Below are 18,381 nucleotides of genomic sequence, written 5' to 3' on the forward strand. Positions count from 1 at the left end.
AAACCCGATTTTCGTTGTGTCATAACGCTGATTACTGGCGCCCGTCATTTCCCGTTAGTCGTTTGTCGTTAAGTCGTTACGAACGAGTATTATGTATTAAAATTAATTTGGGTTCATGTAAAGGATTTCTTTATTTCAAATATTGTTAATTATAATATGTATGTTTAATGAAATTTTTTGTTCCTTTTTTGTTGTTTTTCAATTAAATAAAATGCAATAATTTATTGAATCCCACGTACCAGTTGACTAAGTATAGAGTAAGTTTTCTAAAACCATCATTATATCTCTTAGACACTATGAAACATCCTATCCATCCATCTCCATCAATTCTAGTGTATCTCAAAAATTTATACAATCCCCTCGATATATCCAAGATGCCGTCTTCACATTCTAATCAATTCATTTAATCCAAGTTAATAAACCCAAAACAGTCAAGAAGTAAATAAATCAGTGGCACAACCTCTTTAGGTCTTGGCCTCAGATTTCTGAATCTGTTTCATGATCATTTTTAAATCTAATAGGCAAGTAGGTGATCAGCCTCCAGTGCCTGCCACACGCCGTCGACTTTTTGGGGCTAAGACGATGTTTTCCTCACGATGTTTTCCTTCACCGTTCCAGCAAATGTTAAATGCGCACATAGAAAGAAAGTTCCATTGGTGCACAGCCCCGGCTGTGAGCCAATCGAACCTACGACCTCAGGTATGAGAGTCGCACGCTGAAGCCACTAGGCCAACACTGCTCTGCCATTAAGATACAGTAGAAAAAAAATCAGAACTTTTGTGATTATTTGTAGAGGATAATAAAATTAAGTCGGTAATAAATTAATGTAGGATTTCGTTCACCACAACTGTAGCATTCTACTAATCTAATCTAATCGCTTTATTTACGGATATACTGTTAAAAAGTCTTGTATTTCTGTTAAAAATAGTTACAATTAGTTTGTAAGTATAATATTTCTTACTTTTTAACCCCCTTTCGAGGTGATGGCATTACATAAGGACCAGTTTTCCCTTGATAAAGAATATTCATCAAAACGCAATATAACACGCAAAGTATTTTAGTAAGTAGTAAGTAAGTTTCCATGAAATTGTCTTATAATTGATGGAAAGTTATTATTTGTACATCTATTAGTTCCAAGCCAATAGATCACTAATGGATCTAAAAGGCTTAACGAGTTTTTCCGAGAAGATCGGATGTAAAACCAGATGAAATGTGGCACAAGTATTTCCCATTTTTTCCAAGGTATGCTAGAAAAACCACTTCATGCTTCATCGGATATGAGATGACAATTAGCGTCCATTAATCGTAAAATATATGACATCAATTGAACAAATAGACTTAAGAAGATAAGTCTCGTATGAAACCGTCTTATTCTGTGGAAATTTTCTCTCAAACATTAAAAATATTATTTTTTAAAATCAGCAAGTCTGTGGAAATTGTCTGTCAAAACTTCTGTACAGTCTATAGACAATTTCCACAGAGAAAGACCTATAGTCTAGCCAAGCCTCAATGTGTGTATCTCAAGTCAGTTAATAAAGCGATTAACTAGTGGATTATGTATGTTAATATTACGCCTGTATACCTTAGAATATCTGTCTTTAAATCATATACTATTATATCTATCTATTTTTTTTTAAAGACAATTCACACCAATTGACCTAGTCCCATGCTAAGCTGGTGAAACTTGTGTTGTGGGTACTAGGCAACGAATATACATATATATTAAATATAGATAGACATATAAATACATATTTAAACACCCAAGACCTAAGCACAACACCAAATGCTCATCACATCGATGTTCGTCTCAGCCGGGATCGAACCCGGGACCCATGGATTCGCAGTCAGGGGTACTAACCACTAGACCAATGAGTCGTCCGAATTATTTGAAATAATAAGAATACTGTGACCCATGCTACTTGCGGCACTTAACACAGAGCAAAATGTATCCGGATGTTAAGACCGTTCAACACAGACACATTCATTGCCTTTGTATAGATTTCAGCCTCAAAGTGGAACGTAAGTCAACGTGTCAAATGGGGCCGGCTCCAGGAAACATCTTAGCCATATTTGGCAGAGCACGCCACTAATGTACTTGGAAATTATTTATGGTATATGTTCCAGTCATGCATTTTGGTCTAAAACCTTTACGGGCATGACGTGTAGCGTAGTTCGTTGTTAAAATAATTTTCAAACAGATATAAAAATATGTTATCTCTATACTATTAATTTTTACTATAGTATACTTACTATAATATTTATTTTATTCATTTATTACCACTTCGTTGCATTAACATAATAAAAAGTGAACATAATTAAATGAAAAGGAGGGCAACTGGCGGCTATAGTCTATACTGTGGTTATAGTCAATTGTCAATCGATATTAGTCATCAAATATTTAGATATTCGCCGACAAGACGTCGAAAAACCAATGAGTTATAAAATGTGTAAGTGCTAGAATCACCTTTATTTTGTTAGCAATCTGGTTGATAATTGAATATAATGAAATTCTTACAAACAAATAAATTCTACGGCACCCGTCACACTGCTATTTTTATAAAGGTTGGTCTGCTCAAATTTAGACCAAGGGCCTCTAAACCTAAATGCTAAAATACTCGTAATTATTCAAAACCAAAAAATTCCATAAGTAAAGACAAAATCTTTATGTCTGTTGTGACAATAAAAACTATTTTAATACAGATTATACATCATACATAAAATTGTCTGAAGTAAACACGCAAATGAACAGTTATGGTTTTAGCTATAGCATTGTCCAGACTAACACACCCTTGTCTAGTGATGACCAATTCCAATATATAGGTCCCTCTAAGAAATATAGTTCTTGGGAAAATAGCGAGTGTGGTTGACATGACCAAATTTTAACAAGAATCGATTGACTTAGTTAGAAATTACTTTAAATAGAATGTTATTGTGATTCAGATATTTATATTGTTTGTATTTAAATTAATATACCCGATAGTTTGTTGTGAAAGCGTCCCTGTGGGCCTCTGCAATGCGGCCATGTTGGAAATATTAAAAGATTAAAAAAGTATTAGTTCCTATACGACAAAATATCATATAATCTATAAGACATGAAGTTTTAATGAATTAGTTACAAAATTTTGTAATCTCATTCTCGTGTATTTGTATATATTCTCAAGGAAAATATCTACTTCTTTTATTGAAAGTGAGTGCGATAAACTGACTTTATTATTCATTCATTCGCTCTAAATCTCATTCCGAATTCTCACACATAAGATTTCCAAGGAACTGAATATATCTCCAAATTAATCGATTTTTTTCCAACTTAAAGTAAAAAGAACAAGTTTTATACGTGTAAATATTTTTTGTTTGTCAATGTACCGAATATTTACTTTTCAGTGCATTTCGGAGTCGGATTTGCTTTCAAATCGAACATCTGAAAAATAGGTCTGATCTAAAATGTATTTGTTCACGCCATCCAGTTTCCTTTAGTCCTCTCTGATCACATTCTCTATCCTTACCGCACCCATTCCCTAAACACCACTCTTTCTCTTTTGCGGTATTAAAGTGTAGAAGGAGGGGACCGCATTCTACATGCTCCTGCGCCGCAGAGAAGATTCACCCACCGCCGCGAGCTCACGCGTGTGCTTTCGCTTGCGCTTACGCTTCTTCCGCTTATAGTGCATATAGATTTATTTGTGGTCTTCTCTCACGAAGACAGGTGAAGAGACTGTGGACTTTAGGTGAGTGGTGTTTCCATTATTTTTACGCCGCATTCCACTTGCCCCTCGGCCTACTTCTCATTGTCTTCGCCGCTACATGCTCCTGCGCCGCATTCTACATGCTCCTGCGCCGCAGAGAAGATTCACCCACCGCCGCGAGCTCACGCGTGTGCTTTCGCTTGCGCTTACGCTTCTTCCGCTTATAGTGCATATAGATTTATTTGTGGTCTTCTCTCACGAAGACAGGTGAAGAGACTGTGGACTTTAGGTGAGTGGTGTTTCCATTATTTTTACGCCGCATTCCACTTGCCCCTCGGCCTACTTCTCATTGTCTTCGCCGCTACATTATTTTGGTCCTTCGAGCCGGATCGCATTCTACATGCTCCTCGGCCTACTTCTCATTGTCTTCGCCGCTACATTATTTTGGTCCTTTCGAGCCGCGATATATTATTTTAGTTTATTTCAATTCGCGATATATATATATATCTTAGTTAATATGGAGACTCGTAAAGCAACATTAGAGAAACAAGGTGCTAACAGTTCTCTTGAAATTGAACGAGCCGTGTTAATAGCAAAACGCGACAATCTATTTTCACGATTACAAGATTTATATGATAGGTCTAAGAAGACATCGGATGAAAGAGACATAAATTATTTTTTATCGGGAATGATTTCGATTGACAACATTCGGGATAAATTTTCAGAAACTGTAAATAAAATAAATATAATCGAATTAACAATTAATCCCCTATATACTGTTAATTTTGAATGCATGAATGCATTTGAAGATATGTACTGTCATTCTAAGTACATGTTTGAAAAATTCAACAAGTCAGTGGCAGGTAGCAATGGTTTGTCAGACTCAAATACCCAACGTAGATCGTTTCGTTTACCGAAGTTAGACTTGATGATGTTTAATGGTGATGTCATTAAGTGGCCAATATTTCACGAAACTTTTAAACGTACGATACACGAAAACCCTGACCTTACAGATCATGAACGCATTCAATACTTAATCAGTAAATTGTCTGATTCGGCCCTTTCAGTTTGCGCAGGTATCATTCCAAATGCCGAAAATTATGCTTTAATTTGGCAAACGCTTATAGACAAATACCATGACAAACGAAGTTTAGGTTCAGCCTATATGCAAAAGATTCTAGACTTCAAACCGCTTACCACCGCTTCACATAAAAATTTACAATTTTTTCTTGACAATTACTGCACCGCAATATCAAGTTTAGAATCATTGCAATTAGAAAATTTAGCTGATTTTATTTTACTATATTTATCATGTAAGAAATTAGATTCTAGTACGATTCGTTCCTTTGAATTACATAATATGAATAACCCAACAATACCTAGTTATAAAGATTTAATTGCATTCGTACGCGAACATAATAGGATAGCTCAACATCTGGATCCTACTCGCACATTTGATAACAAACCGGTTTCGTCGCGTGCGTTCGTTTCGCTTACAGAGAAGCAGTCTTCTTGTTCATTTTGTAAACGCATCGATCATTTTAATTTATATAAATGTAATTCATTTAAAGAATTGTCTATCGAGGATAAATATATTTTTATCAAAAACAATAAAGGATGTTTTAACTGTTTAAGTTTATCGCATATGTTAAATAAATGTAAGTCTGCATGGAATTGTCGTCATTGCCGCATGAGACATCATTCAACGCTGTGTCGTAATGCGACGGTTTCTCAAGAAAACATTCACCCTAATAACTTGAATCGCATGAGCAATGCAACTGCACAGATTGCTGTGCCTCCCGCTACTAACACACCTTATTTACCTGCACGCAGCGACAATCAGCCGATTAATAACTCAAATATTTCGCTTTGTAATATTCGGCCCGCTATTTCCGAAAGTAATAATACGTGTTTATTAGGTACGGCACAAGTATTGATATATGGTTTAAATGGTAAACCACACAGTGTGCGTGTTTTAATTGATTGTGCATCTCAAAGCACTTTTATAACAATGAAATGCTGCAGAAGATTAAATTTAAAGGTTAATAAATTTTCTAATAAATTTGTAAAGGGTATTGGTTCCGCGTCAAATCCGATAATAGGAGAAGTGTCTATTGTTCTGTCTTCTCGGATTAACAATAATTCTTTATCTTTGAATGCCTTTGCGATAGACAAAATTACAGACTCTTTACCGGTGTCACAAATTAATATGTCATCGCTTAAGCATTTGAACAATATTACCTTAGCGGATGAAAATTATTTTTATCCTTCAGAGGTTGATATACTTATTGGTGCACCGCAATACGCCGAAATAATGTTGTCAGGCCGTGTTACTGGCGCACCTGGCACTCCTACCGCTTTCGAAACAATATTCGGGTATATTATCATCGGAAACGTTCCCTTATTAAGTTCTGATTGCACCAATAACTATAACACTTGTACCGCTATTTCGTTATGTTCTTTAGTTGAACAGCCGCAGTTAGAAAGTTTAATTCAAAAGTTTTGGCATTTAGAAGAGGTGCAATGTTCTGTCCCTTTGAGTCCAGACGCTATTAAGAATGAACGCATATTTACAAATACTGTTTCTCGCGATTCCACTGGTCGCTATACAGTGATGTTACCTTTTTCAGAGAATCCAGCCGTTTTAGGAAACTCATATGATATGGCTAAACAACGATTTTATTTTCTTGAGCGTAAAATGTCAGTATCAAAGGAACTTCGTTTGGAATATGATGCAATTATTAAAGAATACATCAATAAGGGTTACATTTCATTAGTGGAAAATGATAATAAAAATCAAGGTTATTATATTCCACATCATGCAGTTGCGAGGTTGGATAAGACCTCCACGAGATGGCGCATGGTGATGGACGCTAGTGCAAAAACATCTTCTGGTTTATCTTTGAATGATATATTGTATACTGGAGATAGTCTGCAAAGTGATCTATTTAATATTTTGTTAGACTTTCGCTTGTATAAATTTGCCTTTATTGCGGACATAAAACAAATGTACTTACAAGTGTGCGTTTCGGAAAATGACCGTAAATATTTAAAAATTTTGTTTCGCTTTAATTCAACTTCACCGCTTCATGTTTACCAGTTCAATCGTGTTTGTTTCGGTTTACGCTGTAGTCCTTACCTTGCAATGAGGGTATTACGCCAGCTGTGCTATGATGAAAAAGTACGTTTTCCGAACGCTATTCCTATAATTGAAAATAACACGTACGTTGATGATGTTTGTTACTCTGTGCCCTCCTTGCCTTTTGGGTTAAAACTTTGCGAAGAACTTCGAGAGCTTGTTAGACTTGGGGGTTTCGAACTTGTTAAATGGGCCAGCAATACATCGGAGCTTATTGAAAATTTATCATCTTCTGATAATCAATTAGGAAAAATAGATTTTGATGGTTCAGAAAATAATTTAAAAGTTCTTGGTTTACAATGGTCTCCAACCACTGATGAGTTTACGTACGCAGTTTCAATTAACCATAATAACCATGTGACTAAACGTAATATTTTGTCACTTATAGCACGACAATTTGACGTCCTAGGACTAATAGCTCCAGTCATACTTTACGCTAAACTAATTATACAACAATTACACCTTCTTAAAATAGGCTGGGATGAACCACTTCCTTCAGCTATAGTTGATGTTTGGCAAGTTTATATTCGGGAACTTCCATGTTTACGACAGCTACGTGTTCAACGACATTTAGGGGTTGAAGAAAAATCTACAATTTCTATAATTGCCTTTGCGGATGCCAGTGAAAAAGCCTATGGCACTACTGTTTATTTAAAGACAAATAAACCTTTAAACTCTCCGCCTATAATTCGCTTAGTATGTGCTAAGTCGAAAGTTGCTCCGCTTAAAACCATTTCCGTTGCAAGACTAGAACTTTGCGCATGTTTACTCATGGCTAAGCTAGCTCAGCGGGTAATAGATACTTACAAGAAACGTCACGTCATTAATGACATTTTTTGTTTCACTGATTCAATGGTTGCACTACATTGGATTTCCGCATCTCCGCACCGATTTAAGACCTTTATTGCTACGCGCATTACAAAAATAGTTTCTCATATTCGACCTGAAAAATTTCATCATGTTGCGGGTGATCAAAATCCTAGTGATTGTCTATCTCGCGGTATGTCACCCACTGCATTTGTGAATAATTCTATTTGGTTCACTGGCCCAAAATGGTTAGAATTGGAATCATCTGAGTGGCCAATCACTTCTGTTAACTCTGAAACAGCTGTTGATGTAGAAGAAGAAAGAAAAATAGTTTCTATTCCCGCTACTGTGTGGAGTGATCCAAACCCAATTTTAGAACTGTCTCATCGAGTTTCTTCATGGTTATTGTTTCTCCGTACAGTGGTATGGATATACCGTTTTCTGAAAAGACTTCCTAGATCTACTAGTATCTCTGCTGATGATATTAATTTTGCTGAAATACAGATTTTTAAGGTTTTACAAAAAGTATACTTCTCTGATGTTATCCATAACATTAAAACTAGTGGTCGCTGCTCACGTTCTATTCAAAGATTATGTCCTTTTCTAGATTCTGATGGGTTGATAAGGGTTGGTGGTAGACTAAAAAATGCCAATCTTCAGTATGATCACCAGCATCCTATTTTGTTACCGCAAAAGGATAGGATAATTGAGTTAATTATTTCCTATTATCATAATCATAACTGTCACGTTGGTCCAGTTACTTTAATGGCGATACTCCGACAACGTTTTTGGATACTATCTTGCCGCAGCATAGTGCGATCAATTATACATAAATGTAACTTTTGTTTCAAAGCAAATCCTCAACCTACGATACCGCTCATGGGTGACTTACCCGACTATCGTGTAAACGAATCTAATGCTTTCGTTCATACAGCTGTAGACTATGCTGGTCCTATTTCAATTATTCCTTATCGAAAACGTGGAGTCCGCTCTATGAAAGCTTATCTTTGTATTTTTGTTTGTATGGTGGTTCGAGCCGTGCATGTTGAGCTTACAACAGACCTTAGTACTAGTTCATTTCTTTCTGCATTCAAACGATTTATTGCGCGTCGTGGTTCGGTTTCTGTTCTTTATTCAGATAACGCAAAGAATTTTGTTGGAGCTAAAAATGCATTATCAGATATATTTACACTTACAAATTCGAATGAATTTCGTGAAACATTTGCAACTGAGCTTTCAAATAATCGTATTCAGTGGAAATTCAATCCTCCTCGAAGTCCTCATTTTGGTGGCTGCTTCGAAATTTTTGTTAAGGCTTTTAAGAACCATTTGCGTCGTGTAGTGGGTGAGCAGTTACTCACGTACGAAGAAATGTTAACTGTTCTTACCCAAATTGAATCTGTAATCAATTCTCGACCACTTACACTTTTAAGTGAAGATCCTTCTGAGCTCACAGCACTGACTCCAGCTCACTTCTTGATGTCATCACCATTAAAGTTTCTACCCGCAAAGATAAAAATAAATGATGAACCACTTTCACTTTTAAAACGATTTGCGTTGCTGGATGGTATGGTACAATCATTTAGTAACCGATGGAAGGTAGAATATCTTCATTTGCTACAATCCAGGACAAAATGGAATACACAGGCCAATCCTGTTACAATAGGTACAATCGTAGTAATTGTAACAGATAATGTTTCTCCACTTTCTTGGCCTTTAGGAAAGGTGATGGAAATCTATCCAGGAAAGGATGGAGTTTGTAGAGTAGTTTTAGTAAAAACAGCAACAGGAGTTTATAAAAGGCCTGTTGTGCGTTTATGCCCATTACCAAATCAGTAAATCTGCTTTACAAAACCGCTTTATAAACCGCATTAAAAACCGCTTTACAAACCGCTCAATAAAACCGTTTTACAGTCCGCTTAACAAACCGCTTTAGAAACCGCTTTACAAAACCGTTTACAAACCGCTTTAGAAACCGCTTCAAAAAAAAAAAAAAAACCGCTTTATTTATTATAATTTCTTTTCTTTAATATTACAAATTATCTCTTTATAAAAAACCTAAAGGTTTTTTAGGCCGGGGGCAATGTTCACGCCATCCAGTTTCCTTTAGTCCTCTCTGATCACATTCTCTATCCTTACCGCACCCATTCCCTAAACACCACTCTTTCTCTATTGCGGTATTAAAGTGTAGAAGGAGGGGACCGCATTCTACATGCTCCCGCGCCGCAGAGAAGATTCATCCGCCGCCGCGAGCTCACGCGTGTGCTTTCGCTTACGCTTACGCTTCTTCCGCTTATAGTGCATATAGATTTATTTGTGGTCTTCTCTCACGAAGACAGGTGAAGAGACTGTGGACTTTAGGTGAGTGGTGTTTCCATTATTTTTACGCCGCATTCCACTTGCCCCTCGGCCTACTTCTCATTGTCTTCGCCGCTACAGTATTAATACTATAAACTTGAAGAGATTACACCAGTACATAACATTTTCGCCGAACGGCCATAAACTGTCTGACTTGTTCGGTTGTAAACTTGAAGAATGTTAAAAGTAATTTTAGAACCATTGGCAGTTATAGACTTGCTATTGAGTTCTTGTTTTTATTACCTCATACTGTTTCTACGTTTAAAATGCAACTACAAATCTTAAGACGTAATTTTTTTTTCTTATAGAACAAGGGGCAATCGCGCAGGAAGCTCACCTGATGTTAAGTGATACCGCCGCCCATGGACACTCTTAATGCTAGAAGGCTCGCGAGTGCGTTGCCAGCCTTTTAAGAATTGGTACGCAAGGACCCTAAGTTGAATTGGTTCGGAAATACTTCAGTGGGCAACAAAAAAATTAATTTAATTATTTGCAGCGGTCATTTCATAATTCCTGAGAATGTTGCTGGTGTAAGCAACGGACGTGTCTTTAGACTGGCATATAACTGGGATATAGAATAATATTATGAAAAATCCACAATACATTAAAAGCTATTAGTTTTGAGTAACTGAAGAAAACCAACACCAGAAACTATCTAACGGTCCCTTTGGTTTGAAATTCGATTTAAAACTCAAAAATAGATACAGATAAGAAGAGAATTTAATTGATGATGACATTTAGATGTATATCTATTTGCCAATGTTTGTAGAAACTAAGAGGGAATCAAAAGCAATTCTAAACAAACTAAGAAGCCATTGAATCGCTTTTATAGATCTATCGTAGTCTAGACTGCTGTTACGAATTATTGTTTTTAAGAAACGCTTACGTGGCGTAATTGGTAACAGTGCGTACTTCAAGGTCCTGGATTAGATTTTCGAAAACGACAGTACCTCATCAAGCCTATAAACGAATGTAAAAAAATAGGCGTGGCTAATCAAACGCTTTTCTGTTACGCTGATTCATAACCAATTTTTTTAGGAAATTAAATATATTATACTAGCAAGTAGCCCAATGCCCTTGCACTTGGATCAATCATATTGCAAGGTGCTTTTCTCATTTACCTAGTCGGCATTCACTGGTTAATCTGCATGCTATGTATGGGTTAAACGAATTATCTAACCATATTTGGTGTCCCTGTGACAGCGCCTTTAAGACTCGACTTCCTCAACACTTAGAACAACTGCCACAGATGTGTTTTCCACCCAAAATATAGAAACTGCATAGATATTGCTTTTTTACCTAAATTTCATATACATAAGTAAAAGTTGCAACTTAATTTATAGACGAAACCTGTTCGCGTGTCTTAGATTACAGTCGCGTCTGCTTCATTAGTTTCCACCGATCCATAGATTATCCACTACGATAGTTTCAATGAAGTACAGTTTATCAGATTTATATGCGTTACTCAAAAATATTTAACATATTAACTCCTTTGACCGGTTAGTTGTGACTAAGCAGAGAGCAGAATAAATCTCATATATGTCGTGTTTTTTTATCTTATGTAGCTTCTGTTAATTTTTTTTTATAATTTTCAGGCTATAATCATTTTTTTATACAGAACTGTAAAGGTGGCTTATTTGAAGAACTCCTGCCAGAAGGCTTGAAAGTCCGTAGCCGGCCTTAGAATTGGTGTGCTATTTTCTTGAAGGACTTCTATTTTCTTTAATTGTATACGTTCGGAAATACAACTCGTTCCACATAGGGACCGTGCGCGTCAAAAAGCGCCTTAAAAACGCTCAGTTGTGGCGGATAGAAGTTCATATTCTACCTAACTTTACCAATCTCCAATCGAAATGACCATGTCACATTAAGTAAGCTAAGGTTAGCTTTTACTTTTTTATTATTATTATTTAGATTTTAGTTTAGTATTGTATAATTCTAGTGTTACAATTTTATTTTTACTTTTTATTAAATATTTACGCACTTTACTCTAAAGTAGATATTTCTTTTTTATATTTCCCTACTAGAGTTGTCTCGAAATCTCTTAGAAATAAGGCCGACCGTTTCCTAATCATTTATGAAACCTATTTTTGACATGTATGTTGATAATAAGTCTAAATAATTTAGCCTGTATAGCGTGTGCTAAACAAAAATAATAGAATTACAAATATTAACGCTAGATCAAATAAAGTCTATATTCACCGTAAATATTATACACTAGCAATTCGTTTTTGCGATTAGCTTTGGTTGTTTAAAGCGGATCACAGTAAGAAGAATTGTAACAGATTATAGAAACAGCTGTATTGCAACAGGTTGTGATAAAAAAAGTCCCGTTTGAATTAATCGAACCGGGCGAAATTAAACACTATATTGCGAATTTGGCAAAAACCATTTGGGTTACAAGTAGCAAGACTGGTTCGGTGCGATGTTTATAAATTTGTTACGTATTGTTTTGCATGGCAATTGGATGGAAAGCTCAAAAGGCCCAAGATTTTGCACCTTCTTTTATTTTAAATTAAGACAAGGGGGCAAACGGACAGGACACTCTAAAAATAAAATATTATATGTCTATTATGGAGTATAAGATACAGGTATTACTTATTCCACGTCATTAAATTTGAATCGGTAGACATCCCTACACATCGGCAAAGAAGACAGAGGGTGTAGGCAGGTCTTTTACAATAGCAAATCATCAAACAACACTTATTTTAAAACAAATATCGCAAATTAATTAGAAGTAGCCTGTCTAGCGCTAGTCCCAGGCCCTTTTATCAACTAGATAATCGTTAACTTTATAGTAAGCCTTTTTACACAGCTTTTATTTAATACATTTCTTAAATTTATTAAAAGGCAGATATAAATGAGCCTCTGGGATTTTATTAAAGAAAAGTATCCCTTTTCCCAAAAGAGAATGACTAACTTTAGATCATAATCTATGCTAGAGGACTCGCGAGTGCGTTGCCGGCATTTTAAGAATTGCTACGTTCTTTTCATGAAATACGATAACTCGAATTGGTTCGTAAATACTTCTGTAGTATTTACGAACCTCGTTTACAGTAAACCGTATAAATTATTGTAACATATTACCGATATGATAATTGATGAATTAACCTATGATAATAGCTTTGTTGTCAAAAATTCTACAACAAAAGAAGCTATTTTTTGTCAGCCATTACTTCTACAATATTATATTAAACACAACTGTATACATCAAAAGTTTTTTTAGTAAAACTAAGTATATACCATTGGCCAAGTGTTCAGATACGAATTCAAAGAATCCTAATTAATCTTAATTGGCGTGATGTCGTGCGTATTGATGCATGATGGTCCATATCTTGATTCCCGGAACACAAAATTAACTGGGATCAAATGCACCGTTCATTAATACTTTTATTGTGATTTTTATGAGTGTTTCCGCTAACACCATTGTCTATACATAAAAATACTTAAATGGCTTTTCATAAATTCAACGAACTTATTACTAGGACATGCTGCCAGTATCAAAGGTACACTACCACAGGGACTAGTAGTAGGTATGTAGGTTTAAAAATTAGGATACGAATAAGTAGCCTATTGCCTATTGCCTAGAGGCTTCAGTAGTAATAGTAGTTGTAGCGCCACTGATTTTTATTTTTTATATAACTCTGTACATACTGTGTCTAGTTAATGAGAATGATAATAAAGAATATGAGAGCTTACAACGTTCGTCAACGGAACTTGTTAATTAAGTAATAAGTTGTAAAGTTGATTTCACATAATCGATATAGCATTATACCTAAATAAAAAAATTGAAGAAATAACTTATATAAAAGCGGCAATTATGAAATAGATTTCCTAATTGCAAATAGCGATTAAATGGAACACAGGAACACAACTTAGGTTATATGTATTTATTATATTGATTCTATTATATGTAGTAACGTAATAACCCCTAATACCTTCACATTCAAGCGGTAATCGTACTGACACTCGCCATCGATTTTTGTTCTACACTTCATTCGCAATGTTTTTCTTCGCCGTGCGAATTTTTTTCATATATACCGATAAATATATTTTCAAATACACGCAGATGTGGTAAACGAAGTAAAGATCGCGAATAGGCTCTATGGTCATTTGGTAAATAAATACAACCAGACTACAATTCAAACTGATAAGTATATGAGGATATAATAATAAATAGTCCGCCGTCCTATTATACGTAATTGAAGTTAAACAAAGTCCCTGAGCAGATAGGTCCCGCCAATTATTCTTGCATCGGTATTTGAAGTTTCTCGAGTATCCAGTTTTAGTTTACCGACTCGTTTGCTTCCCGCAATATCCATTAAAAGTTTCAACTGTATACGGATAACTGAGGAAATGTGTTCTAGCATTTCCTCGTTGAAATCTTTTTATACAAAAAATTATAAACCCTCAACCATAACCAATAGAACGTAGAATAGGCAATAATTTATTTATTCAAACTTTATATCGCAGAAGAACTATTTAAAAAAGTAATCATAAACCAATACAATGATGCAACGGGCGGTTATATCGCAGTAACTACCTCTAAAAATCCAATAAATATAAGAGGAATATGAAGAAGAGGACAAAAATAATACAAATATTAAGACAAACAAAATACAGTCAACATTCTTGTAGAAAAAACAAAGGTTATAAAAATTAAAAACAATTTTCTAAAATGTTTGCAGTGAGATTAAGATTGTTTTTTTTTTAATTATACATATTTCAAGCACTCCGGATGAAGTGTATTACCAATCATAAGCCAACAGAGCCAAATACATGTTTCAAATTGTGTGAGTTAGAAAAAAATATCTAAGTATCATTCCTCGGATTTCAACCACACTTTTTTTCTAGTTACTATAACCTCATTATTCTTTATTAGACAAGGTAATTATAAAATTGCGACTTATCTATGCTCATTTATATTAATCCATATAAATTATAAGGCACAACAAGTAGGTTAGACATGGTAAACGCATCCGTGGCTAATAATGCACCTGTGTCCATACTAACTTGCAACAACCCTGCGATTTTTTTTTAAATGGAATCCAACTTTTGGACCTTGACAGCTCGGGCTGCTTTGCCGAGCGTAGCTCTGCCGGCTGCTCTGATGTCTTTTAGACAACTAGCGTCGTGGTGTCAATTGCCTGAAGGGCAGGACGAAAACTCACTGGAAGGATGGAGAACGAAGTAAGGGACCTTTCCCTTTCCAGAACGAAGTAAAGGTTTTTTAATCTAGTCTGAATTGGCGTTTAATTTGTGATTGGCTGATGTCATAGGATCATGCGGATCTTTTGAAATATGTCTATGTCTCCTACGAGCCTTTGGTCGGGAAGGAGAGCGACAGCTATACCGTTCCCTACGTTTTTGAATGCCAGATCGATGTAGTTCTCTCAATATAAAGCTGTTGTCGCAACCTTAGAATCGCGCGGAACAAAATTCATTTTTGAGAACTCTCTGTTGGTATCGGTGGAAGTTACAAAGTCAGAGCTATGATCCCAATTCCTGTGAAAGCATTGATTCAGTTGTTAGATTTGTCTGCCTAATACGGCTGGTTACGGGATTTTAAAACAAATAGGATCGTAAAAGTTTTGTCGTAAGCAGCAATGTGCTTAATAATGCGTTTGGACCGCATCCAACTCATCTTATGCAACTCGGAACTGCGGCCAAAAAGCCTACGGTTCCTGTTTAATAACTGCCGGATTTACATATGTATTTTTTTTTTTAATCTTTCTAAGACCATTTATTTTTCTAGCCTCACACTTTCACGCGATGTTGAATAGTTTTTATTATACATATAGTTTAGTATATATTAAAGGACTTATAAAAAATACTTTCATCTTTGGAGTAACGAATATTCATTTTGTTCGTAATAATTTAATATTAATGTAAAGATCAATATGAACAAATAATTTAATTCGCTTCGTAATTTAGATTATTTTAATTTAAAATATAATTATGGTTTCTCATAATCCTGCATGCCTAACGTGTCACAGATTAATATTATTATAGATAAAACGGGAAGCTTGTGTCATAGCCTAATAATCGCATTATCTTTGCAATCTCAATAAATGAGACTCATAATTGCAAACTAATCACATTATCATCTAATTTTACCAGATTTTCGTTCAAGATAAGAAGGGGACTTAACAAAGGATTATCGTCTTTTATACACATTAAAAAATACAGCCCTGTTACCCCAGTAGACCATTATGCGTATATTTCATAGGCAAGATGATCAATAGTCGCGTCATGTGAAAACAATTTATATAACGTAGGATGGTTCATATATTTTTTGCACATGTATGATTAAATGATTTCATAATTAACAGAATATATTTACATTGTATTAATAAGTCTCTTTATACCTGTATAAGCATCCAGATTTAAGGAGAAGATTCGATATCAATTAGACGTGTAATTTTTTTATTTTTTACAGGCCCAAACGGGCAGGAGGTTGGTTTGGTACTGGTACGCTCTTTTCTTAGTAAGTCGAATTTATTCGGAAATACTTCAGTGGGCAGCTGGTTCCACATAGTGGTAGTGCGCTTTTTCTTCAAAAACTGCTTTAAAAAACGCTCAGTTGTGGAACAAATGACGTCGCGGTAATACGGGTGGAATTTCGCATTCTGCCTTGACCTCCGATGATGAAACAAATCTACTACTACATAAGCAATACGTCCCGCTAAAGGAAACACTTTTTCTCGTAAGGGTTATGTTGTAAGTAATGTTAAATACTAGAAACTTTCTAGTATTTAACATTACTTCTAGTAGAAACTGAAGATTAATAAAAAAGGCTCTGCTCAATATGTAGTTTTTCTTAAACTACTAACCGAAATCTTAAAATAACTACGATCTATGTTTATATGACTCATTAAAACCATTAAAGTTTTTCATCTACTACTTCCTGACATTAAATTTTTATTTCCGCTGGCCATTTACGGATTTATGTGAAAAACTTGATCTACGCTATCTTACCAGTTAGAAAATGTAGAAATTTTCATCGAAATTACCTCATTAATACTTGTTTCATTTCCTTATTATGCAATAAATTATTTATTCAGCATGATATTTTAATATTACTTCAGTACGATGATCATAATATAATGGTGACTCTAATAAATGTGTAAGTCGAAAAGTCAAGCCCCGTTGAACGTTAAAAATTAAATTTAAAAAGTAATTATTTGCTAAAAACAAAAGGGGTTTTCATTCAAAATTATTTCTAACACTTTGAATCATAAGCTGTTTGTGCTTCACTATAAAGATGTTATAAATTTAAGTTTATAATATCTGGAATCTCCGCTAAGCCACAATTTATTCCATATAAATACGGTTACAAAGAATTAACCGTAATATATTTTGAGCGTTATATTTAAATTTAGAATGGGACATTACACTTAACGGTCACCGCTACGATTTCCCACATCTAATGTGTTAAATATGCGAATTACGATCCTTGTCTATTGTTTACACCTAGAGAATGTCGTAAACAACAGAATGGATTAATTAAAGAGTAACTATCTAGATAATTTAAATCTTACGGAATAACGGTAATATTTTGTTTGACTTTATTTTTAAACCGTAATTATTTATACTGAATTTATTGAAATATGTATTGTTATCATTCAATTAAAATATATCTTAATATTTTCGAAGAGTGTTTTATTTAACACTTCTTAACGACTAACCTAACAAAAATTACGTAGTTAATAAAAACATAGATTTTTCATAATTTAATCCGTAAAAATCTTAGTTATGAAATCAACTCATTAAAAAGAAACACCTCGGTGAATGACATAAAAAGTTTGTATAATTTACTCACCGTATGAGGTTCTGCATCGTTGCTTGTCCGTCAACCCTTGCGAGAAATTAAAAAAAAACACACGTCAAATTCGAATTCAGAACAAATATTTCCCGCGTTCGCGTGTGTCGCTCGCGATGGCCGCAATGAGTCTGCCGCCGATGCTCTTGAACTTGTGACTGGAAACTTGACAGGTTGCATTCACAGTTGCACTGCGTTTTAGTTAGCCAACGTAATTGTAAGCCTAACACCTCGAAGAAAATTCGATAAAAGCAATACAATCGACGAGAGAAAATGATAAAAGAAATAAGGGAAGGAAGAAATCGGATATCAGCTTGAAAGCTAATGAAAAAAATTTAATCAAAAGTCGTAATGTTTTAACTAAGTGCATTTTCATCTTTCTCCGTCAAATTACAGTGTGAGAAATAGAGACACATGATAACTTTACTTAAGACGCAATACCGATTATACAAAGATTTTATAGTATATACATACATATTATTATTTTTTCTTATAACTCTATCATATAATAGATGGAGTAAAGCGATTATTTACAGTAATCTGTGGTAAATTATGACGCGATGGCGGGAAAA

General features: G+C 34.9%; 2 protein-coding genes across 2 annotated transcripts in view; one reads left to right on the forward strand and one right to left on the reverse strand.

Moving 5' to 3' along the window:
• LOC125051148 overlaps positions 1–17,980 on the reverse strand; it is a 42,308-nt gene extending 24,328 nt beyond the window's left edge. The window contains exon 1 of the mRNA XM_047651320.1: positions 17,810–17,980. Within this exon, the coding sequence (XP_047507276.1) occupies positions 17,810–17,826 (17 nt within the window). The 5' untranslated portion in view covers positions 17,827–17,980. The remainder of the gene's footprint in view (positions 1–17,809) is intronic.
• On the forward strand, positions 3,589–9,610 carry LOC125051142. Its single transcript, XM_047651306.1, has 2 exons — positions 3,589–3,801; positions 4,122–9,610. Exon 2 carries the CDS (start codon positions 4,201–4,203, stop codon positions 9,466–9,468), a length of 5,268 nt encoding a protein of 1,755 aa, XP_047507262.1. The 5' UTR covers positions 3,589–3,801; positions 4,122–4,200; the 3' UTR covers positions 9,469–9,610.
• Positions 17,981–18,381: the final 401 nt, after the last annotated feature.

This window comes from Pieris napi, chromosome 7 (genome assembly GCF_905475465.1).
Source record: "Pieris napi chromosome 7, ilPieNapi1.2, whole genome shotgun sequence".
Taxonomy (NCBI): domain Eukaryota; kingdom Metazoa; phylum Arthropoda; class Insecta; order Lepidoptera; family Pieridae; genus Pieris; species Pieris napi.